The sequence below is a fragment of the Leguminivora glycinivorella genome, chromosome 25 (genome assembly GCF_023078275.1).
Source record: "Leguminivora glycinivorella isolate SPB_JAAS2020 chromosome 25, LegGlyc_1.1, whole genome shotgun sequence".
NCBI lineage: Eukaryota > Metazoa > Arthropoda > Insecta > Lepidoptera > Tortricidae > Leguminivora > Leguminivora glycinivorella.
Genome location: NC_062995.1, coordinates 3,502,017 through 3,529,023, shown reverse-complemented (window position 1 = coordinate 3,529,023; position 27,007 = coordinate 3,502,017). Strand labels below are relative to the sequence as shown.

At 37.8% G+C, this 27,007-nt stretch overlaps 1 protein-coding gene across 1 annotated transcript; it reads left to right on the top strand.

The window, feature by feature from the left end:
* Window positions 1-231: 231 nt before the first annotated feature.
* LOC125239505 (adenylyltransferase and sulfurtransferase MOCS3) lies at window positions 232-26,773 on the top strand. Its single transcript, XM_048147119.1, has 12 exons — window positions 232-416; window positions 3,086-3,177; window positions 4,047-4,180; window positions 4,788-4,908; window positions 6,332-6,482; window positions 7,220-7,306; window positions 8,460-8,571; window positions 9,897-10,007; window positions 10,223-10,274; window positions 15,882-16,044; window positions 20,459-20,672; window positions 25,324-26,773. The coding sequence occupies exons 1-12, from the start codon at window positions 315-317 to the stop codon at window positions 25,473-25,475; spliced, it is 1,491 nt and encodes a 496-aa protein (XP_048003076.1). The 5' UTR covers window positions 232-314; the 3' UTR covers window positions 25,476-26,773.
* Window positions 26,774-27,007: the final 234 nt, after the last annotated feature.

Here is a 27,007-nt window from a genome sequence, read left to right as displayed (position 1 = left end):
TTATATTACATGTCCGAGACATACTGTAAACGGCAAATACTATAGTTAATAAGTCATAAAACGACGACAATATAAAAAGCTCAAATGGTTTCAAAACGTTTGAGCTACAGTTTTAGCCGTTGATATACTGCATACTGCCTTTGCTTCATGTATAAAACACCCAAAAAAAAATTTGAGTGTCAAGCTGTCATGATGACAGCTGTCAAACTCCATGCACCATTGCACCGAAGGCACCGAATCACCGAAGTCGTGTGGATTTTAGAATAGTTTTATTTTTGTTTAAATAATTGTAAGCTTAATTTAATCATAAGAAAATGGAAACTATAGGCATATTAGAGCGAGAAATAGCTGATTTGCGCAAGACTTTAGCCCAGAAAGAGAACGAGTTGTTTGAAATCAAGAAGAAATGGATGTCGGTTCGTATTGTTTTCTTTTCTGTGAACTACTATCAAACGTAAATGTGCTATTGTGCTGAACACTATGGAAATCTGATATGTTTTCTCTGAAGAAGAATGACGTATTAGTAAGCTATAATATAATGCATAGAAATGAAATATCTATAGAGTAGTCTGTTAATATTTTTTGATGAATACACTTGCATGTTAGCGCTGGTAGCCTAGCTGTAAGTACGTGCGACTTTCGTTCCGGAGCTCGCGGGTTCGAACCCCGGTGCGCTCCAATGAGTTTTTCGGAATTCATGTGTGAAATGTGATTTGATATTTGCCAGTCGCTTTTCGCTGAAGGAAAACATCGTGAGGAAACCGGACTAATTCCAATGAGGCCTAGTTTACCCTTCGGGTTGGAAGGTCAGATGGCAGTCGCTTTCGTAAAAACTAGTGCCTGCGCCAAATCTTGGGATTAGTTGTCAAAGCGGACCCCAGGCTCCCATGAGCCGTGGCAAATGCCGGGATAACGCAAGGAGGATGATGATGACACTTGCATGTAAAATTGTGTTTTGTTATTTAATGCTTGTTAATTATAAGCATACATTGGGGTTTTCGGGGCGGGAATGATTTGAGAAAGAGTAGAGATAAACTGATAATATCATATTATGCCCAATGAATAATTACCTCTCTGCGAGTTGTATACAATCTGTGACAAAGTTTTATTTTAATTTCCGTAAAAGTCTTATAACTTTTAAGCAGAGATCGGACGGATTTGCGACATTCTTAGTGACTTACGTCATTTTAATGACTTTTAGTATGAGATGACGCACAAAAATCCGATCTCTGCTTATAAGATAACAATAAAAATAACTTTAATTAATTACCTGCTGTAAATTTAATAGTTGACACGATTTTCAGAATAAACTATGAAGCATTTTCTTATTTATAAATGAATAGACTTAACTGAAGAGGTTGATAATGAATGGCCATTATAAAATATGTACCTATATGTATGATTAATCTTTATTCATTTTTCAATCAATTATTCATTCGGTAGGAACCTGCTAGAGTACGATCTGTTTTTAAGTAAATACCTACTCTTTGGCTAATGTCAAACGTTTCCGCTCCGAAAACCCCGATGTATGATTAATAAGATGTAATGTAACACTTTAAGTTCTCGCGCTTTGTACACATATTTAAAGTCACACACAGGTCGAACGCGATTAATTAACATTATTTTTACCTTTTTTCCCAACGTTTCGGCCAGGTTGCACTGGCCGTGGTCGCGGAAGACTGACGTCCCAGCAAAGTGTCACCGGAGATGTAAACAACACAAAACTACCCGATATTAATTTATATAAATGTTCGGGGTAGACAAATAAATATAATCTACCCGCTTTTAGTTATTGTTTATTTCCCACCGCACGACACACAGCACTCACAACATCCGCGCACTGGTCCGAAGATAGATCTTTTGGTTTGAACATTTGAATCACTGGTCCCCATGTTGGCGATAATCTATACCCGTCTTCCCTGTTAAAGTTTTTAGGATATTTTTTGATTTCGAACGTTGGGAAAAAAGGTAAAAATAATGTTAATTAATCGCGTTCGACCTGTGTGTGACTTTAAATAAGATGTAATGTTTTGGAAATAAGTGGTCCGCCGAGTTTCTTGCCGGTCCCATAGTGGACACCCCCCTCCAACTGAGGGGGGACAGAAATCTTCTTGAGGCTGAGGCGTAGGGTTAGAACCGGCGAATCTTTATTTGACGTTTATATACGCATTGTAATATGCCTACTTACAAAATAAATATTTCATTTTCAAATTTCTTTAACTCACTTCTTACTTGTAGATAAAATAAATAAATATTATAGGACATTCTTACACAGATTGACTGAGGCCACGGTAAGCTCAAGAAGGCTTGTGTTGTGGGTACTCATACAATGATATATATAATATATAAATACTTATATACTTACATAGAAAACATCCATGACTCAGGAACAAATATCTGTGCTCATCACACAAATAAATGCCCTTACCGGGATTCGAACCCGGGACCGCGGCGTAGCAGGCAGGTTCACTACCGACTGCGCCAGACCGGTCGTCAAAAAAAAAAGATAAAATAAATAAATAAATAAATAAAATGCCATTTATTTATCATTTTTTTACATGTGTTGTGTTTGTTCTTGTCTGTTCTTCTTCTGATGAACCCCTCATTGGGTGAAGGCCTCCTCCATCTCTTTCCAGGTGTCCCTATCTAGGGCTAGCGTCATCCACTGTTTCCCTGCGGCCTGGGTCACATCGTCAGCCCATCGTCTGTTTGGGCGACCTTCGCGCCGCTCTCCTGGTGGACCTTTCCATTTTGTTACCTCAATGGTCCATCTTCGGTCAGAGTAGCGCGATAAGTGCCCAGCCCAACGCCATTTCAGTGATAGAGCGTGTGTGAGAGCGTCAACTACTTTTGTCTTCTGTCTGATTTTAGTGCTGCTAATTTTCTGTATTTTCCTGATCTTTAAGATACTTCTTTCCATTGCTCTTTGGGTTCTTATAATTCTCATTTTTATCGATTTTGTGTAGGTCCATGTTTGGCAGCCGTATAGTAGACATGGCAGAAGGCAGGTGTCCATAACTACTTACTTGTAGATAAAAACAAACATAGTGGATGCACAAAAAGTTAAAATATGTTTGTATTGCAGAAGCCGCAATTAGACAATCAGATCCAAGTCAACCCCAATGGTCTTCATGGCCAATCACATGTGGAAAGACTGCCACGATGGGCCATAGAAAGGTAAATTATTATTCAGTCATTAAAAAAAGGCATTTATTTCTTGGTACCTTTGAACATGGGGAGGAAAGCGAGCCCGCAAACGCCCCGTACACACCTGGAGGCGGAGCGTGGAGAACGAGCTGAGGGAATATGGTCTGAGCGAGGCCAAGGTGGTGGCTCAAGATAGAAAGGCGTGGAATGATCTTGTGGAGGCCCTATGCTCCTATGGGGTGCCTTAGGGTATTCTACAACAACAACAACATTTAAATGTATTTTAAACACCTTCACTACCAGTCAAAAAATGGCGCACTATGTCAGAAACCGGTTATAATCTACTCGGTCTAACTATTCTTGTATGACGACAACCCTGGGTTCATGAGTGCCCACCTTTATCAATGCGAAAGTATTAACTATATAATGTAAAAAAAATAGGAAAAGTGGGGGGGGGGGGGGGGGTAGAAAGAGACATAAAGTACACAAAGACACCAACTGTGTGGAAAAAGACGCCGCGTCTTAGTTCGCGAAGTAGTACACATTTCTTATCATGTTGGAATTTGAAAGGGCTATTTGTACTGAAAACCGTAGTACAATAAATAAATAAATATTGGGGACACCTTACACAGATCAACCTAGCCCTAAACTAAGCAAAGCTTGTAGGTACTATGGGTGCTAAGCGACGATATAAATACTTAAATAGAAAACATCCATGACTCAGGAACAAGTATCTGTGCTCATCACACAAATAAATGCCCTTACCGGGATTCGAACACAGGACTGCGGCGTAGCAGGCAGGGTCACTGAGCTAGACTGGTTGTTAATACAAGTGCGAAGAAGAATTTTCCCTTAAAGTTAACAGAAATCAATAAAAAAGGGTTGTGTTGTGGTAACAGGTACAGCCGACAAATCTTGGTGCCGGATATTGGTGTGGATGGACAGGTGGCGCTGCTAGCTGCTAAGGTCCTTCTAGTCGGAGCCGGGGGCCTCGGATGCCCTGCTGCAGCGTATCTGGCAGGCGCTGGTGTTGGTAAGTGGGCAATTTTGCCAGAGGAGATATATAAACTTTTTTTTTTTTAAATAGGTCTATTAAATGTTTTTCCTACTCGGAATTACGAGCCCTTTCGATCCTACTAGGTAAAAAAAGCGTCCCAAATTTTTCCACTTCCTTACCATTTTTCAAACACTTTGTACAGCGAAATAAAACTATGGAAACGGAATATCCCGAGCCGACGTTTCGAACACTACAGCGTCCGTGGAATTTTCCTCAGTCACCCGTTGACCACGAATGCTGTAAAGTGTTCGAAACGTCGGGATGAATTGTAAATTCATTATACTCTATATAATCCGTTTCCATAGTTTTATTTCATAAGTAACTATCGGGTAACCGAAGACAATACTTTGTACAGTGGTTACAAAGTCGAAAGTATGCAAAACAATAGTACAGTCGCCATCAGATATATAAGAGCGCCCGAGGTACTCAAAAATATCTGAACACGCCTCTATTGCCTAGGCGTTAGAGGCGTGTTCAGATATTTTTGAGTACCTCGGGCGCTCTTATATATCTGATGGCGACTGTACATTATGAAACCAATTTTTTGTCCTACATCAATTTAATGTTTTCATTGCTTTCGCAGGTGAAATTGGCCTCGTAGACTATGACACTGTGGATTTGACCAACGTTCACCGGCAGCTTTTACACGGAGAGACAGACCAAGGCACTAGCAAGGTGCAGTCTGCCGCCGCTGCTTTAAGGAGGTAGGTTTAAATAATTGCGAGTGGTTCGAGAATAGAATCCTGAACTTGCTCGTTTTTCAATTCCACTCTCGGCGTTAAAATACAACTTTGCACCCTTGTATAACAAATAACTATTTCCCCTCACTAGCTCGGAAACACGTGTTTTGCCCTTTAATACCAGCGGGTAAAAACGCATTTTATCCACCAGTGGATAAAGTAATTTGACCTTGAATATAGTCATTTTTACTGCTTTAAAATTGATAAAAATGAGTGAATCTAGTGATGACGATGTTTTACCACCTGTGGAACTACTGAAAGCAGTGATAAACGCGTTTTTTTGCGTTTTACTTTCCTCGCTATAGTGAGGGGAAAAGTTTTGTGTTACACTCGGGTGCAATTTTATTTTACTTCTCGTGTGTTAAAAAACTCACAAGTTAAGGATTCTATTCTCGAACCACTCGCTTCGCTCGTGGTTCAACTATAGAATCCTTTCACTTGCTCGTTTTTCAATTCCACTCACGGCGTTAAAAAACAACTTTGCACCCTTGTATAACAAATAACTATAAGTTATTAGTATGAATATACAAGCAAATACCATACCGTCCTTATAGTAAGCGACAAAGAGAGACTTCTGTAGGCCTAGCACATGATGGCCGCGGGAGTATGTCGCCGCGAGATAGACTACCCGTCCTTATGTCATTAATACAGTTAGAAGAAGACGTGGCATCTATCTCGCGGCGACATACTCCCGCGGCCATCATGTGCTAGGCCTACTGCAAGGAAACAACACATCTGCATGTACGAGCAGACAGGTTGCCTGATGGTAAGCGATCACTGCAGCCAATCGACACCCGAATCACCAGAGGGGTTGGAGGTGTGTTACAGGCTTTTAAGATGGGTGTACGCTCTTTTCTTGAAGATTTGAAGGTCGTATCAGTCCGGAAATACCGCAGGCGACATTCATTCCACAGTTTAGCTGTGCGGGACGGATCTATATCGGAATCCCTAAAGTTTTTTGAACTATTTTTACATTGCCTAATATTTTTTGGCATAATGATCATTTGGCCTAATTTAAATGTCCTAATATTGTTTCGCCTAACGCCGTTAAACCCACTTTTTTAGAAGCGATTCGGATATGTGTGAGGTCACGGTTCTAACCTAACCTAAACCTACCTTTCTAACAGCGAATCGGTTCTGGGTAATGTCATTTTTGGGGCAAAATTTAAATTATGCCAAATGATCGTTAGGCCAAAAGAGCATTAGGCATTTCATAATTCGGCCAAATGAGTTAGGCCAAGTGATTTTCGAACAAACGTTATTAGGGATTCCGAGGGAGACCCGTGCGGGACAGGAAGGTTCTAGAGAAACGCACAGTTGAGGACTGCCAGCCTTGATGAAGCTGGAAAATTATATTTATAAAGCGACTGTTTTATATATTTTTCAGGATAAACTCTAAAATAACGGTGACCACACACGAAACGCAACTGTCATCTGCCAACGCGCTTGACATCGTGGGTCGATACCACATGGTACTGGACTGCTCAGACAATGTACCGACTAGGTACCTTTTGAACGACGCCTGTTGTCTTACTAAGGTGTGTATAATTATTGCCCCAGAGCTGTAAGAACCTCTTTTTGACACATGACAGCGTCCACAAAACGTAATATCGCGCAAGTCGCGCAACCTAAATAAATTTAAATAAAATTCTGTAATAATATTTAAAAAAATCAAGTACTTAAAAACAATATTTCGCTTACTTTAAACATAATCTAACACATTGATAAGCTTATTTTAGATGCATTAATTTGTATTTTAAATAGATAGTCATACTAAAAAAACTTAACTATGAACTTATAAATAAAACTATAACTAAACTAAAACTACCTATAAAATAAAACCCTACAAATAAAAAATTGTTAACACATGTTACATTTTTGCGGATCTTCGTTAGTGAGTATTTTACGATATAAATTTATCACGCGGGATTTACTTATTATGACTTTTTTTTTTAAACTAGTGCTGTGGTCTGCCATTTCGGTTCAAATGACATTTCAGTAAGTTGATAGAAATCATATATTTGCTGTTTAAGCGCCTCCTTGTACATAGGGCCTAATCGATTCAACCAATTCGAAATTAATCGTTAGATTTGGCAAACGATACGTCTTAGCCACATCTCAACATACTTCAAAACAATGGAAATAATACCTCCGATATCCTAATTTAGTATTATGTTTTATGTCATATTTCGCACAGTTACGAAAATAGGTACTATAGGTTTTCATCTACGAGTACTTAAGAGATAATAGTGTACTTTTTATTTTAATGTTACAGTTGCCTCTCATATCCGGAAGTGCTTTAAAAATGGAGGGACAACTCACAGTATATGGATATCGAGGTCCAAAAGATGCCAACGAAAAGGTAAGGAAAGGATGACTGTTGAAAGAAAGGTACAGTCGGTGATAATAGCTTGTGCCAAATGAAATATTTGCAAAAAAAACTTATTTTATCTGCTACACTATATTATACACCACAGATGTCATATATACCATAGATCAAGCAAACGTATCTACTTAGCGTGTCAAATGAACTCAGTGAAATCCACTGAGTTGTCCGTCTTTAATCGCAGCTTGCAGCTTTCGGGCGTCAATTTTTGTAAGTTGAAGTTAACCAAAACATAAAAAATGCCTCGTTACGTGATATTCAATTGCAACAACACAAAAATTATGAACAATCAAGAGCCTGAGACATATTTAAAATTTCAGGCAAGAAACAACTTCAGTACAAAATTTGACACGCTCGGCCCCTATACAAATAGATGAACTTGTTTCTTCTATATAAATAAAGTTCTGTGTTATACACTGTGTTTTTTTTTGTGTTAAAGTCGACACGTAGCTAGGTTCATTATCAGGAACCACCCTGTATACCACTTTTAGTTAAATTCGCAAAAAAAAACTCATCGTTTTCATACGTAATAAATGAATTTATTAGTTTGAGAGACCCTTACGAACAACATTCAAGTTAGTGTCAAGTGACTGACGGCACATGTCAAAACAAATAACATTAGGAATTGGTAAAGGCTGTCACACACGTGTTCAGTAACGATCTTTATTTTTTTAATAACTCGATAACCGTAAGAGTTAAGACGCTAGTTTCTTAAATAAATTAATTGTATTTGATCTAATTAAGGATTATTTAAACTTCAAATTGTAATATATAATAATGTTTTTTATTTTTTTAATATTTTATTTATAATTTGTAATGTGCAACAATTCATGTGTAAATTAAGATTTTATTTTATTTATAATTACTATGGAATTGTTTTATAATATTAGGATCTGGTACTAATAAAATGATATGCATGTACCTGATGTACCATTACGGAATGTAATATACAAACACTTTGCATGTTGGCTTTATGTTGACTGAATACTTTAAGACCTAACTTGTGACGTATTGTAGCAAATAAACATTTCTATTCTATTCTATTCGAAAGAATCTTCCCTTAAAGTTAACGGAATTCAATATAAACAGGTTGTATAGTATTAGGAATATTTCTATTTTTTTTTGTCAGGAGGCATACCAAGGCCCGTGCTACAGATGTCTCTTCCCGACCCCCCCACCTCCAGAAACCGTCGGCAGCTGCTCCGCGAATGGAGTGGTAGGGCCCGTTCCTGGACTTATAGGTAAGCTATACTTTGGCACAGCTAACTTGTCAGTAATAGGCTACTTGCCTCCTAGTCAAATCAGCTTCTTTTTAAGAACTGTCAAAACGAATCTGAACGATTTGCTAATATGAAATTCATATGACATTGTTTCGAGTGATGTCACGGTCAACTGATATGCATTTATTTATTTATTTAAACTTTATTGCACAACCAAAGAAACATGTACAAATGGCGGACTTAATGCCAAAAGTCATTCTCTACCAGTCAACCATTGAGTTAAACAGAGACATATATGTTGGCGCAGGAGAAATAATAGCTAACAGAGACAAATATAATCGTGACATCAAACATAAAACTAAACTCAGGTTGAATACTAATACTTATATAAATTTATATAAAGATAGACTAATACCCCCTGTAATACCCTGTGTGGTGACGGGTTAAGAATTTCACCACCCCCTTTCTTCCCGTGGGTGTCGTAGAAGGCGACTATGGGATATGGGTTAAATTGTGGCGTAGGCGAGAGGCTGGCAACCTGTTACTGCAATGTCACAGTTTCGTTTTCTTTCAACCCCTTATTTGCCAAGAGTGGCACTGAAGCTTTAGTAGTTTCATGTGTTCTGCCTACCCCTTTATGGGATACAGGCGTGATTGTATGTATGTATGTATAGACTAATATATATAATTACATATATATTGATGGTGAACATTATAGTACCATTCTCTGACTTAAAAAAAATTGGGCTTAAAAATAACTTCTGTGCATGTTTTTCTTATAATTATCTGATGCGTTTTTTCGTGCATGGAATAAAAATACCAATAAATAAATAAATAAATATTATAGGACATTCTTACACAGATTGACTGAGGCCCACGGTAAGCTCAAGAAGGCTTGTGTTGTGGGTACTCAGACAACGATATATTTAATATATAAATACCTATGTACATAGAAAACATCCATGACTCAGGAACAAATATCTGTACTCATAACACAAATAAATGCCCTTACCGGGATTCGAACCCGGGACCGCGGCGCAGCAGGCAGGGTCACTACCGACTGCGCCAGACCGGTCGTCAATGCCCAATGGTCGCGCACCGTGCGGCTTCAGAGGAATTTCCTCCCGCGGACGCTCCGGCTGTGGAATGAGCTCCCTGTCGAGGTATTTCCGATGAACTACAGTATGGGGTTCTTCAAAAAAGTAGTGTACAAGTTTCTAATGGGTCGACAACGCGCATGTGACACCCCTTGAGTTGCCACCGACGTAGTATTAAAAAAAAACTTTAATTGTGGGACTAATGCTGTGGGTGTGTGATGAATTTTTTATTTGCTAATTCTGTTACAGGGGTGCTTCAAGCGCTGGAGGCCATTAAGCTTATAGTGGGCTTTCCTCACAACAAGTTGCTAGTGGAGCGAATGTTGGTTTTCGACGGCGATGACTGTACCTTCAGGAATGGTAAGTTTTATCACTTCTTTGATCGCCAATCATTGGATACGCATGAAGCAAAGAGGATCGAGTATATAGAGAGTTACTGTCAAAGTAAAATGTGTAATCACAGTGCATAGACTGCTATCTCTCGACACAGGCTTACTTTTGGCTCAGTTTTGACAATTTGGCCAATATTACTAACTTGATATGTGTTAAATTGTCACATATTAATATTACGCTAGTTGACGCGTGGACGACGCTAGATGACACTACAAAGAACTTCCATTTACTGACGTATGGTGTTACAAATCTTCCCTTACATGTTCCTCTATGATCAATAGCTACCTTCATTTAGATTTTTTCTTACATGTATTCCAAAGCCACGAATGTATTTGTTCAGAATCGAGAGTAGAATCGATTGAGCTATATCTTGATGGGGGTAATATTTTTTGCTACGAGTTTGACGTTGTGCGTCACTTTAATTTTAAAGTTTATCATAAGTAATAACAAATTGAACTCTTACCTAATTACAACCTTGTCATTTTGAATGTTAGGTTTAAATTTTCTTACTGCGTCACCTGTCCAATTTGAAGTTTAGGTACTGTGACACAGTTTAACGTGCTTTACAGTGACATAGCTGTCTATTGGTAAACCTTATGTCGTTGCAGTAACATACACAATTAATCCGTTTTAAGGTTTTCGATTATTATATTTTTATTGAGTGTAGAGTTAAAAGTCGAGTAGAGCTGCACAGAAAATTAAATATTCAATTTAAAATAATAATAATCATCAAATTAAAAAATGAATATTCTAGATACGTTTAAAAAAATAAAAATCAGTTGGGGTGTCTGAGGTTTTGAGTGATACCGGAAACACGGTGTATATGTCTTTGAACATTAGTGACCAGAATGTCCAAGAACGTCACTAATGTCACTATCGTCCCGCATTTGTAAGTTCACATTTTTGACACATTTGTTTTGAAGTATGTTCCGATGTGGCTAAGACGTATCGTTTGCCAAATCTAACAATTAATTTCGAATTGGTTGAATCGATTAGGCCCTATGTACAAATTGTACAAGGAGGCGCTTAAACATATATACGATTTCTATCAATTTACTGAAATGTAATTTGAATCGAAATGACAGACTCTGCCACAGCACTAGTTTAAAAATAAATAATAAATGACATAATAGGTAAATCCTGTGAGATAAATTAATATCGTAAATACTCACTAATGAAGATCCTCAAAAATGTAACAGGTGTTAGATTATGTTTAAAGTAAGCGAAATATTGTTTTTAAGTACTTGATTTTTTTATATATTATTACAGGATTTTATTTAAAATTTCATTAGGTTGCGCGAGTTTACATTTTGTGGACACTGTCATGTGTCAAAAAGAGGTTCTTACAGCTCTGGGACAATATACTCAATTAAGCAAAGGGAGTTGCAAATTTTTAGCACGTCACCTCAAGGAACAAGGTATTGTTAAATCTATACACTGTATAGTGAACCTCCGTTCACGTAAGCTGCCGCTCCGACCATGAATAGGTGGACTACGAAGTTTACTGAAGAGAAAAAGGAAATAATAACGTTATACAGTTTACATAAACAGTCTATTTGTATGTATTAATTTTATATGTTTTTAACATTGTTGTGAAAGGATGTTTATATTTATAAAATTCAAACTATTCCAAATTTTCGCAACGAAATACAAAATAGTTCGGTTAATTGGTATCTTGTTGCACAAATAAATAGCCTAAAATTGTAAATCGTATTTAAATAATTTTACAGTACAAACATAATTACTTAATTATTAATGTGTGTGTGTGAACTTGTGAAGCAGATGTTCAAAATCGCGAATGTCTAAGGTAAGCTCAATTTCCATACTAAAAATGCAATAATTCGATTTATTTTCGTCATTTCACATTCGCGGTATTGAATTCCCTGTCTATTCTAAAAATCTTTTTGTGACTGTTTTTGCTTCTTTGTGTATTAATTGACCCAAGTTCATCACACTCGCACAGTAAATGAGGTTCACGCAGGCGGAGCTGGAGTTGGGTATAGAAAAATCGTTCTCCCATGGGAGTTATGAAATTTCTAATACCGTATTTTACTTTTTTATCTTTTAACATATTTTTCCCCTCACTAGCTCGGAAACACGTGTTTTGTCCTTTAATATCCTGTTTTATCGCTCGTGGTTCAACTATAGAATCCTTTCACTTGCTCGTTTTTCAATTCCACACTCGGAGTTAAAATACAACTTTGCCCCCTTGTATAACAAATAACTATTTATATTAGTGCGATGAAAAATGAAAACATTGTGTGTAACTCGGTGCGTAAGATTATTGCAAACTCGAGTCTTGTTTAACCCTTTGCAACCGAAGAAATCGAGGACTGGGAAATAACAACTATGGGAACAAATCAAATTCTATATAGTAAACCTGTAAAGGTTTCGTATAGGAGGTGCAAGCACCTACTGCTTGCCCTTAGAGTTGGTCAAAGACGCCTAGTCTTACAAAGATGACATATACGAGTAGAAAAGAAATTTCGACGGCTTCCGCTGTGGCGAGGTGGCCTAGGGGTTCATGGCGTTAGCCCGGATTGCTAAAGACGCCGGTTCGAATCCGGCCTTCACCACTGGTGGTGCTCGTCGTTTTTTCTTTAATATATGACATCTTATTTCGATTTTTAACCCGCTAACAAGCTCACTATCGTATCAGCTCGGGTGTAAAGGGTTGACAGAGTCAACAAATACTCGTTGCGCTTATTTACCTATTTACTGCCTCAATTTTTTTGACCTCTTTTAAACACCGGTTGCGTAATACTATTATCTGCTTAGATTGATTGATTGAATATGTCGAAGGTCACTCGATACTATCGGCATCGCGCGTGCTCAATGAAAATGCTCCTCGTTACAGAGCGAAACATGTCGAACGACCTTCGACAATTTTACGCGAGTTACCCGATTTTACATGTTTAATACTTAACATCGAATTTTTTGTAACAAATAACAATACATACAACATACATACAATCACGCCTGTATCCCATAAAGAGGTAGGCAGAGCACATGAAACTACTTAAGTAACAAATAAATTATGTTTTATAACAAATTATAAACAAATTATTATTTATATTTGCTTTATTTTTGTTTTATAAATTACTAGCGACCCGCCCCGGCTTCGCACGGGTACTATACCTACATGTAAACCTTCCTCTACAATCACTCTATCTATTGAAAAAAACCGCATCAAAATCCGTTGCGTAGTTTTAAAGATTTAAGCATACATAGGGACATAGGGACAGAGAAAGCGACTTTGTTTTATACTATGTACCTAGTGATGTTTTGTAACAAATAAATTATGTAATATTGTCTTCGGTTACCGCGATAGTTACTCATGAAATAAAACTATGGAAACGGATTAAATCGCGTATAATGAATTTAAAATACATCCCGACGTTTCGAACTCTTTACAGCGTTCGTGGTCAACGGGTGACTGAGGAAAAATTAAAATGTGCAAAAGCTACCCACTTACAAGAAATATTAAAACATATAAATAAATAAATTATGTTATATAAATAAATGTTATATTATATTATATGAATAAATTATGTTTTATTTGTATTTTTTTAGAAAAAATCCGACGCCAAAATCAAAACGCAACGAAGAATAGAAGAAAAAGAGAAACGCATGTCCGGCCAAAGCTATTACGGGTTCCGCCGAGACAGGGAAAGGGAGAAATGGGTCCAAGACGTGGTGAAACGCGAGAGGAAAATGGGACCCTCTTGTGCGACCCCGTTCTGTAAGAAAGGGACGGCGCGAAAGTGTACGAGCTTTAGTGAGGACGACAGGGTGAAGATATTTGATTATTTTTGGAAGTTAGATTGGGGGGAGAAGAAGAATTTTGTAAGGTTAGTATGTAAATGTTATCCATACTAATATCACACCTCGGACACTGGCGATCAAATATATTGAAAGACGCGCGTTCCTAGCACACAATCTTAGCTCGTGTAGGTGAACGCGTACTATGCTTGTATGAGTGAGATATAACAGGTCGACTGTTCGTGTTTTTGACAGGCGGTAACTTTGAGGTAACCGAGAGGGGGTGTGCGGCACTTTCAGCGGGGAGCGGGAGTGGCCATACTGTACGATAGTACTCTTTATTATACTGTGCTAATATTATACATGGGAAAGTGTGTGTGTCGGTTTGTTTGTCCGCCTTTCACGGCAAAACGGAGCGATGAATTGACTTGATTATGTAAGTGGAGATATTTGCAGGGATAGAGAGTGAGAGGCTACTTTTTGTCTCTTTTTAACCCACGCGGCAAACGCTAGTAGTAAATAAATTATAGACAGACAGACATACCTATTCAAGTATTTAAAAATATGGATGAGGGAGGACGAGTGTACGGAGTGTGTACTTTGGCATAAAAAAACAATATTTATAGATTTTGGGTATTTAAAGTGTATGATGACTACATATTTTCTATTAAAAATGTGTGTATTTTTGATTTATTTTGGCCACCGAAAACGCAGTCAGCGATGCATAGATAATCTATAGATTAATATGACTGTATTGTTTTCGCCTGATTACGTAAAAGTAAACTTGAGCGTGCGCAGACAGAGAGCGGTTTGGAGTTCTGCGTTCCGCGTTCAGAGTTCTGCGTTCTTTAGAATGTACCGAGTCTGTAGCAACAACGCACACAGCGGGCAGTCTGCCCGCGGCGGTCAAAGCGGAACGCCGCGTTCTAGCGTTCTTTTCCCGCCGAGACAGAGAACGCCGGAACGCGGGGATGTCTGAGGTTGCAAACACAGAAAAAATTATGAATTTGTTAGGAAAAGGAACGATTTCTGAGGTCGAATAGTACACGACGAAATGCTGTTATGTTTATTTTATCCTTAATAAATAATTACAATGCCCTAAAAATATAGCCAGTCTTTATTTTTCTCAATTTCATGAAACTATTCATCGACATGCGAATAAAAATATCGAATCGCTGTTCATCTGTAAGGAGAATTTAATACTTAGGTGGAATTTTTGAGCAATAATTCTTCATAGGAAAACGAACTTTCTAGTGACATGTTGCATGTACAAAGACCCAAACGAAACTAGAACGCTAGAATTTGAACGCCGCCTGTGTGCGTTGGAGCTTTTAAGACGATACGGTAGGGGTCAATTCTCCATACAAACGCTCTCGACTGTTTCCTCCCTGGTCTTTGAAGATAGAGCAATGATTTTTTCAACACAGATTGTTATTATTTTTATCTGTGTCGGACCGTTTTGATTTTTTTGATATTCTGCTTTTTAAAGACTCTAGAGGCAATCAAAAATTTCCAAAAACGGCCTTTTTCATTGTTGCGCAAAAAAAGGTGTGATACTCAAGATTGGTAACAATTAACCAAAAAGCTAAACGGTCCGACATAGATTATTTCATTGTTATTCAGATTCTCAAATTTCGTTCCGATTGATTAAGTTTTGAAGGAGGAAAGAGTCGAGAGCGGAACCTCGATTTTAAAGATTTTTTTGAAATATCTTTTGACTGAGTTGTTCTTAATGGACCATTTTTTTTCGATAAATCTAGTTAATAACACTTGTATATTTAACTAAAATTCTCAAGTTGAAAGGGGGGCTCCTTTCCATTTTAGCATTTTCGCTACCGTATCCTCTTAAGCGGTCAACGGTCACCAGAACGCGGAACTCTGACAGAACGCAGACCGCTCTCTGTCTGCGCACGCTCTAAAAAAAAAATTGCGGTTTTTATGGTGTATGGTAATTATTCTGTTTCCTCGTGAGTGTCATCGAAAGTTAATTATATATATGAGATTCTTCTATTAGGTTAATTCAGTACCTACCTATTGGATTTTTCGACATTCACATAATAATACAGCCTATCTTTTCAGATCTCTTGTCGACAATATACCCGCAAAGCGAAGAAGGCTTAAACACAAAGGCGAAATATCAAGAAAAGGGGACTCCAAACTATACCACCTTGTATATGATGACCAAAAACTACCCGTCTGTCGAACTACCTTCCTCAACACTTTAGGAGTCAAAGAGGCCATGGTCAGATGCTGGCTCGTCAAAGAAGATAGACCTAAGGAAACTAAAAAACCGCTCAAGGCTTTAAATGTAGAAACTTACATAGATTCCTTACCTAAAACCGAAATAAAGTGCCCATATTGTAAAACTACCCCTTCATACACAAATTTATTATACTTAGACTTAAGTAGTGTTAAAAATCAATACCAGTTATACAATCATTATGTAAAAGATATGAAATTAAAAGGGTTAGAACCGGCGTCGAGAAAAACTTTCTCTAAAGTGTTTTTGGCGAAGAATTTGAAGATTTTTAAGCCGAAGAATGAGAATGATGTGTGCGATATAGTGAGCCAGCATAATGTGATGAATAATAGTTATCAGTTGGATAATTTAAATTTGGATTTGGGGCAGAGTGTTATGAATATTACTTATACTACTCAATGGTGAACTAAATTACTAAAAGTAATGGGTAATGACATATGAATAATATTAGTAAATTAAATATGACCAACTATATTTTAATTTGGGAAGTGGAAGGGAACAGTTGATGATTTAACTAAGTTCTATACACCCTGTTTTTATTGAATTCCGTTAACTTTAAGGGAAGCTTCTTTAGGTCAAATACAATTAATTTTTCTAAGAAACTACCGTCCTAACTCTTACGGTTATCGAGTTATTAAAAATAATAATTTAATTATTGAACACGTGTGTGGCATCCCTTACCACTTCCTTTAAGTTTTGCCGTCAGACGCTTGACACTGACTTTAATGTTATGATTAAGGTCCTCTCACTCTAATTAATTCAATTATTATGTATGGAAAGGAAAAAAAAAATTTTTCAGTACAGATGGTGCTTTTTATACGCACTAGTGCGAGAAGTGGTTCATTATATGCCAGGTCGAAACTCTGGAGAGCCATCTGTACTGAAAAACTTCGAAATTCGTAACTTGTGTCGATTTAAAACACTCCCTTCGGTCGTGTTTTAATTTATCGCCACTCGTTTCGAACTTCCTTTTTTACGCACTTGTATCGTAATGTACTATTTCGAATTTAACGAAAAGCGCAATACAGGGTGGTTCCTGGTGATGAACCTAACTGCGTGTCGAATTTAACGGAAAACAATAAAAACACGGTGTACAGTCGACTACAAAGAGATGTATACACTTTTTCACCTTATTACAATGCAATAAGGTGAAAAAGTGGATACCTCTCTTTGTAGTCGACCGTACATAGCGCCACTGTCAGATTGAACTTGAGTGCCATTTGTGTCCACTGAACACGCGTGTCATATGTGACCAGTGGACACATATGGCACTCTAGTTAAATAGTGTAAAACGTGGAAAATATTTCGATGAGTCAAATTGTTTTCATTTTTATTTAACGTGACAAATCATTTTATTTTATTTATTGATGGTATATTATCTATGTCACAAGGAATAGGCTAGTTTCCTATACCTACTTAAAATAAAATATTTAATGCAGTGCACGAAATAAAGCATTGCACACAATTAGAAGAAAAATATGGACAGTAGTTATGTTTAAACCTAATTTCTATTTAATAAGTCAAAGAGAAAGATATAAAGTAAATTAATTGACCGTGACGTCACTCCTCTCTATTTAGTATTTCATAGGAATTCCATATTAGCAAATCGTTTTGACAGTTCTTAAAAAGAAGCTGATTTGACTAGTAGGAAACTAGACTATTAATACTGTTGTCCCCTGTGTCACAGTACTGTTGTATGTTTCGGTAGCATAAAAATACAAAATGTTCTTTTACAATTTTTGAATCATGGAAACATTACATGGTATTTGTATACAAATAAATTATTGACTGATTTTATGTAGTTTTTTTTTAATATTTGATTAATAACAAATAGATAACAAATAGTTATTTGTTATACAAGGGGGCAAAGTTGTATTTTAACGACGAGTGTGGAATTGAAAAACGAGCAAGTGAAAGGATTCTATAGTTGAACCACGAGCGAAGCGAGTGGTTCGAGAATAGAATCCTGAACTTGCGAGTTTTTTAACACACGAGAAGTAAAATACATTTGCACCCGAGTGTAACACAAAACTTTTCCCCTCACTATAGCGAGGAAACTACAACGCAAAAATGCGTTTATCTCTGCTTCCAGTAGTTCCACAGGTGGTAAATCATCTTTATTACTAGATTCACTTGCTTTTATCAATTTTAAAGCAGTTAATTTGACTTTATTCAAGGTCAAATTACTTTACCCACTAGTGGATAAAATGCGTTTTTACCCGCTGGTATTAAAGGACAAAACACGTGTTTCCGAGCTAGTGAGGAGAAAATAAACATATTCACTGTCAGGAACTCGCCTGGCGGGCGCTCGTGAACTTTCCTCAGATTCATTCAGTCGGACAACCCGCTAGGCGGGTGGTCGCTAGATAACTGTTACAGATTATGATCGGTTTCTAGAGAAGTGTGCCATTTTGTGTCTGGCAGTGAATGTGTTAACCCTGAAATGAGCTTGACAATGATTTCAAATTTGAATTTTGACTTGTTAATAGACCCAAAAATATATGATGCATATATACATCACTATGCATCAAAGACATATGTAACTCCGTATAAACAGATAAAGTCTAAAAAAAGAATGTATCTCAAAACCATACAGAAAAAGGTACGGTGGCCTAGATGGCGATGGACTTTTGGGGCACGCTCGGCTAGATGGCGCTAATATTAATATTTGACATTTTAACACATATCAAGCTAAGAATACGGTCCAAATTGTCAAAACTGAGGTTCAAAAATTTTAAGCCTGTGTCGAGAGATGGCAGTCTATGCACTGTGATTACACATTTTACTTTGACAGTAACTCTCTATAATACTCGATCCTCTTTGCTATGCATTTAAGGGTTAAGTAAGATGCGATATATTAAAAAAAATTTGACTGAAGTAGGATCATTTCATAGGCTGTCCCGCACAAACGCATTATATTCGTGTGTTTCGGCCAGTTGCACTGATCGGCCCGAAACCTGAAAACCGGCACAAAAACAATGTTATTTTATTGATGTTTAAGTGTGGGTGGCGAGACTCACCCAAGTGCGACTGCGGAGCACCCGTACAGCCAATTTACCACATTATCCATGAATGCCTGAAAAGAAAACACCTAAGAGATATAGGGGGTAGGGCATAGCGAATGATATTCCGCTTTGTGTGGTAGGGCACAGCACAGCGGATATCATCTCGCTCGAATCTAGAGTAGAGCCCAACTGGGGTAGTACCTCCGCCTTACAGAAGACCGCAGCCAAATAGCACTAGACAGCCAAATAGCTCTAGAATAAAATCCTGAACTTAGCGAGTTTTTCAATACACGAGAAGTAATAGTTATTTGTTATACTCGTACAAGGGGGCAAAGTTGTATTTTAACGCCGAGTGTGGAATTGAAAAACGAGCAAGTGAAAGGATTCTATAGTTGAACCACGAGCGAAGCGAGTGGTTCGAGAATAGAATCCTGAACTTGCAAGTTTTTTAACACACGAGAAGTAAAATACATTTGCACCCGAGTGTAACACAAAACTTTTCCCCTCACTATAGCGAGGAAACTACAACGCAAAAAATGCGTTTATCACTGCTTCCAGTAGTTCCACAGGTGGTAAATTATCTTTATTACTAGATTCACCTACTTTTATCAATTTTTAAGCAGTTAATTTGACTTTATTCAAGGTCAAATTACTTTACCCACTAGTGGATAAAATGCGTTTTTACCCGCTGGTATTAAAGGACAAAACACGTGTTTCCGAGCTAGTGAGAGGAAAAATACATTTGCACCCGTGTGTAACACAAAACTTTTCCCCTCACTATAGCGTGAAAACTACAACGCAAAAAATGAGTTTATCACTGCTTCCAGTAGTAGTTCCACAGGTGGTAAATCATCTTCATTACTAGATTCACCTATTTTTATAAATTTTAAAGCACTTAATTTGACTATATTCAAGGTCAAATTAGTTACTCACTAGTGGATAAAATGCGTTTTTACCCGCTGACATCAAAGGATAAAATACGTGTTTTCGAGGTAGTGTGGGGAAATATTTATTTCTTATTTATAAAAAAAATCGGATTGATGCCATACGACTAAATAAAATGTTATTTTATCGTTTTCGACCCGTGAGTAACTTTAAAAATCCTTTATTTTATTCTGGCCTCAATTTTCTCTCTTAAATAAATAAATATTGGCAACACCTTATACAGATCAACTTAGCCCCAAACTAAGCAAAGCTTGTATATGGGTGCTAAGCGATAATATACATACTTAAATAGATAAATACATACTTATATACATAGAAAACATCCATGACTCAGGAATCTGTGCTCATCACACAAATAAATGCCCTCACCGGGATTCGAACCCAGGACCGCGGACACAATTTACAATTTTATTTTCTTGTGACACAATTTACTCTTTCCCTTCCAGGACCCTCAACTAAAGATCTTACCTCCCTCTCAACGTATCAGTGCGAGCGAGCTGCCCAACCTGCTGTCTCCCTCGCACCTACTCGTCGACGTACGAAGCACTTCCGAGTTCAACATGTGCCGGATAGATGGCGCTGTCAACTACCCTGTGGACTCCCTTAGAGGACACGTGCTGGAAAAGTTACTGGAAGAAATAAGGCAGACTGATGGTCAAGGTACGTTTAGTTTTTTTACTAACTTTTACATACATACATATAATCACGCCTGTATCCCATAAAGGGGTAGGCAGAGCACATGAACTACTAAGTTTCAGTGCCACTCTTGGCAAAAAGGGGTTGACAGAAATCCAAATTGTGTTAACTTTTAAGGGGGTTTTTGGGTCAAGTCATGGTAATGAAATTACCCATTTCTCGATTATAGATTTATAGATGACTAACTTTTGCCCGCGGCTTCGCTCGCGTTAGAAAGACAAAAGTAGCCTATGTCACTCTCCATCCCTTCAACTATCTCCCCTTAAAAAATCACGACAATTTATCGCTCCGTTTTGACGTGAAGGACGGACAAACAAACAGAAACACACACTTCCCCATTTATAATTTTAGTATGGAAGCATGGATGTGATGAGCCTTTACAAACATCCATACTAATATTATAAATGGGAAAGTGTGTGTGTCTGTTTGTTTGTCCGTTTTTCGGCTAAACGGAGCGACGAATTGACGTGATTTTTTAAGTGGAGATAGTTGAAGAGATGAAGAGTGACATAGGCTACTTTTTGTCTCTTTCTAACCCCCCACTTTCCTCAAATGAGGGGTGGAAATTTGTATCGAGTATTCCGCAATTTCGAATTTAACGCGAGCGAAGCCGCGAGCAAATGCTAGTAATATATAACTGGCAATGCAATTTTTTTTATTGTATATTTAGGTTAAATACATAAAATGGACTGGTCGAATAGAAAAATTTGGCCCCCTGATGATGACCGGAGATATGATCATAAAATTGAATGCATTGTGTCTTTTGTCATTTATTGAAGTGACACTTGTAATGCGACTACCAACTGACAGAGTGAAACGTTTAACGCTCAGTGTTGCCAACTCGAATTTTGAAAAATGCTACACTGATGCCAGGAATATGCCAATTTTTGAATTTAAACTCTTGAACTGAACATGTCCGTATTTATTAAATAAAATTATGGAAAATGATTAAATCGCCTATCTAAATATATAAAAGAAGAAGCTGACTGACTGACTGACTGACTGACTGACTGACTGACTGACTGACATATCAACGCACAGCCGAAACCGCTGGTCCTAGAGATTTCAAATTTGGCACGTAGGTTTCATATGTAGTGTAGAGGAGCACTAAGAAAGGATTTTCCAAAATTCACCTCCTAAGGGGGTCAAATGGGGGTTCAAAGTTTGTATGGAGAAACAAGATTAGTTTGACTATTTTATTCGAAACTTCACAGGAAGATTCCTTAACACATATGACTAAATACGTGTTTCAGGTTTTTTGAAAATTTAACCCCTAAAAGGGTGAAAAGGGGTGATAAAGTCAAAAAATCAATATGGGTATCGTTTTTATGGTTTATCGGGTCGCTGATCACGATAAATACAACGTTTTTAAAATCTAACGAGGCGGAAGTGAAATACCTTCTCCCCTGTTGTGGTGCAATGGGGTTTAAATATCAAAAATATATATAAAAGAAGATATTGACTGACTGACTGACATATCAACGCACAGCCGAAACCGCTGGTCCTAGAGATGTCAAATTTGGCACATAGGTTCCTTATATAGTGTAGAGGAGCACTAAGAAAGGATTTTTCAAAATTCGCCTCCTAAGGGACTCAAATGGGGGTTCAAAGTTTGTATGGGGAAACAAGATTAGTTTGACTATTTTATTCGAAACTTCACAGGAACATTCCTTAAGACATATGACTGAATACGTGTCTCAGGTTTTTTGAAAATTTAACCCCTAAAAGGGTGAAAAGGGGGTGATAAAGTCAAAAAATCAATATGGGTATCGTTTTTATGGTTTATCGGGTCGCTGATCACGATAAATACAACGTTTTTAAAATCTAACGAGGCGAAAGTGAAATACCTTCTCCCCTGTTGTGGTGCAATGGCGTTTAAATATCAAAAATATATATAAAATAAAAGAAGATATTGACTGACTGACTGACATATCAACGCACAGCCGAAACCGCTGGTCCTAGAGATGTCAAATTTGGCACGTAGGTTACTTATGTAGTGTAGAGGAGCACTAAGAAAGGATTTTTCAAAATTCGCCTCCTAAGGGCCTCAAATGGGGGTTCAAAGTTTGTATGGGGAAACAAGATTAGTTTGACTATTTTATACGAAACTTCACAGGAGGATTCCTAAAGACATATGACTAAATACATGTTTCAGGTTTTTTGAAAATTTGACCCCTAAAGGGGTGCAAAGGGGGTAAAGTCAAAAACACAATATGGGTATCGTTTTTATGGTTTATCGGGTCGCTGATTACGATAAATACAACGATTTAAAAATCTAATGAGGTGGAAAAGAAATTTTGTCCCCTGTCGTAGTGCAATAGGGTTAAAATATCCAAAATAGCCATAAGAGGAGCACTAAGAAAGGATTTTCACCTCCTAGCATGATAATTTGACAGGGGCAAGAACAGGGACAGGGACAGGGACAGGGACAGGGACAGGGACAGGGACAGGGACAGGGACAGGGACAGGGACAGGGACAGGGACAGGGACAGGGACAGGGACAGGGACAGGGACAGGGACGGGACGGGACGGGACGGGATAGGGTTAGGGTTAGGGTTAGGGACAGGGACAGGGACAGGGACAGGGACAGGGACAGGGACAGGGACAGGGACAGGGACAGGGACAGGGACAGGGACAGGGACAGGGACAGGGACAGGGACAGGGACAGGGACAGGGACAGCGACAGCGACAGCGACAGCGACAGCGACAGGGACAGGGACAGGGACAGGGACAGGGATAGGGATAGGAATAGGGGACGGGGACGGGGATAGGGATAGGGATAGGGGAGGGACGGGGACAGGGACGGGACGGGGACGGGGACGAGGACAAGGATAGAGATAGGGACGGGGATAAGAATAGGGATTGGGGTCGGAATAATCGGTCGGCAATCGATATCTAGGCAGTGTAAAATACAGGTGGCTCAGTGGGAAGGGATTAGTAAGTAGGCATCGGCAAGTATCCTGCATCCGTGATAACTATTATATTCAATGTGCTGTAAGAAGATCGTTGTTTGCTTGCCTTTTATAAGTTTACGTTTGCAATAAGTATAAGCTAAATGGAAAAAATTGTAAGCGATAATGCAAGGAAGTACTTTTTACCCTACCGACCATAGCGTCGAGATACTGGCTATGTGGGTTGTATGAAGTTTCCCGAGTATAAATATTTATATAGGAAAATACATACATATTCGTACCTACTACCTACGTTGTGGTCGCTGTGTAACAATTCTACAATCATTGCAAGAATTTCTTTTAAAACAATAGTAATATGTGTAAGGTACAGTCAGCCAATAAGCAGTGTAAGGTTCTTGGCTGACCGTACAGCAAATAGATCAGTTACAATGACCCCCCAATGGAAATAATCGCGGACAGATGTACCTACAAAGAAACCTACGGATCCAAATGAAAATCTTATTTTTTGTAAACGTTTCAATAAGAATACTTTTATTACGCGGGCGAAGCCGCGGGTAAAAGCTAGTAATGAATAATTAAGTAATTTTTCCTCAGTCACCCGTTGACCACGAACGCTGTAAAGTGTTCGAAACGTCGGGATGAATTGTAAATTCATTATACGCGATTTAATCCGTTTCCATAGTTTTATTTCATGAGTAACTATCGCGGTAACTGAAGACAATATTATGTCCGTATTTCATGTTTGTTTTTTCAATAATTGAAGCAATTAGCAATGTAAAATATTTAAAACAGTGAAAAGATGGAAGTAACTAAACGCAAAAACGTGACAGTCATTTGACAGAATGTTTTTCAGGTTATGTTAGGAAGTTTCACTTCTTCCGCACTCCATTCACGGACTCCGTGCAATATTTTTTCCCCTCACTAGCTCGGAAACACGTGTTTTGTCCTTTAATACCAGCGGGTAAAAACGCATTTTATCCACTAGTGGGTAAAGTAATTTGACCTTGAATAAAGTCAAATTAACTGCTTTAAAATTGATAAAAGTGGGTGAATCTAGTAATAAAGATGATATACCACCTGTGGAATTACTGGAAGCAGTAATAAACGCATTTTTTGCGTTGTAGTTTCCTCGCTATAGTGAGGGGAAAAGTTTTGTGTTACACTCGGGTGCAAATGTATTTTACTTCTCGTGTGTTAAAAAACTTGCAAGTTCAGGATTCTATTCTCGAACCACTCGCTTCGCTCGTGGTTCAACTATAGGATCCCTTCACTTGCTCGTTTTTCAATTCCACACTCGGCGTTAAAATACAACTTTGCCCCGTTGTATAACAAATAACTATTATTTTATTAACCCCCGACACAAAAACGACGGGGTGTAAGTTTGACGTGTCTGTCTGTCTGTCTGTGTGTGTTTGTCTGTGGCATCGTAGCTCCCGAACGGATGAACCGATCTAGATTTAGTTTTTTTTTAAAGCTGAGTTAGGCTGTTTTCACACTATCCGATCCGATATCGGATGTCGGAAGGATGTTAATGGAAAAAATCCAAGATGGCGCCTGTATTGTATGGGATATCGGTCCGACATCCGATATCGGATCGGATAATGTGAAAACGCACTTAGTCGGGAGTGTTCTTAGCCATGTTTCATGATTCCACTAATCCACACTAATTCGTGGGTTTTAAAAAAAAAAAAATTTGTTTCTAGTAACGTTCATCTGCCGTCGCGGCAACGACTCTCAGGTCGTAGCCAAGCTCGTGCTGGACGCGTTGCCGGGCGCCGCGGGACGGATCCGGGACGTCGTCGGCGGCTTGCACGCCTGGGCCAAACATGTCGATCAAGAGTTCCCGGTTTATTAAGATGGACGTAGTCCACTTTGGATAGCTAATTGATGTTATAAAAAAGAAATTGGCCAATTTTCTGTATTCTTAACGATTTTTTGATTGTAGGTATAAGAATTAGAAAAAAAAAACTTTTATACAATATGAAAAGAAAAGAAAATATTTATGAATAAAATAAATTATAAGTCAGTTTCCGTTTGAAACATAGATTTTTGATAATTTAAGAATCAAAATAAGTCAAAGGAACATTATTACATCAAAATTTTAATATTTATCATATCTGGAGAGGAAAAATGTAAAAAAAATATAGTGGGGTTTTCCCATTATCTCAATGAGTTACATATTCTCTTTTTTTTTAAATATAAATGCACAATTTCCAAGCCAAGCTCGTGCTGGACGCGTTGCCGGTGACACGGGACGGATCCGGGACGTCGTCGGTGGCTTGCACGCCTGGGCCAAACATGTCGATCAAGAATTCCCGGTTTATTAGGTGGATGGACGTAGTCCACTTTGGATAGCTAATTGATGTTATAAAAAAGAAATTGGCCAATTTTCTGTATTCTTAACGATTTTTTTATTGTAGGTATAAGAATTAGAAAAAAAACTTTTATACAATATGAAAAGAAAAGAAAATATTTATGAATAAAATAAATTATAAGTCAGTTTCCGTTTGAAACATAGATTTTTGATAATTTAAGAATCAAAATAAGTCAAAGGAACATTATTACATCAAAATTTTAATATTTATCATATCTGGAGAGGAAAAATGTAAAAAAAATATAGTGGGGTTTTCCCATTATCTCAATGAGTTACATATTCTCTTTTTTTTTTAAATATAAATGCACAATTTCCAAGCCAAGCTCGTGCTGGACGCGTTGCCGGTGACACGGGACGGATCCGGGACGTCGTCGGTGGCTTGCACGCCTGGGCCAAACATGTCGATCAAGAATTCCCGGTTTATTAAGATGGACGTAGTCCACTTTGGATAGCTAATTGATGTTATAAAAAAGAAATTGGCCAATTTTCTGTATTTTTAACGATTTTTTGATTGTAGGTATAAGAATTAGAAAAAAAAAACTTTTATACTATTTGAAAAGAAAATAAAATACTTATGAATAAAATCAATTATAGGTCAGTTTCCGTTTTAAGCGTAGATTTTTGATAATTTAAAAATCAAAATAAGTCAAAGGAACATTATTACATCAAAAATTTAATATTGATCATATCTGGAGAGGAAAAATTAAAAAATAGTACATTGTGCAACAAGGGGAGGAAGTTGAATATTACTAACGAGATTTAAAGACCCGAGTTAGTAATATTCACAATCCCCGAGTTACACACAATGTTTTTCATCACACTCGCAATGTAAAAAATATGTAAATAGATGTAAAAAATTTAAGTACGGTACAAGAAATTTCATTATTCCCCTGGGAGAACGATTTTTCTATAACTCACGCTCCGCCCGCGTGCAATAGCACGTTTAAAGTGCGGGTGTGATGAAAAATATATAGTGCGGTTTTACCATTATCTCAATCAAAGAGTTATATTCC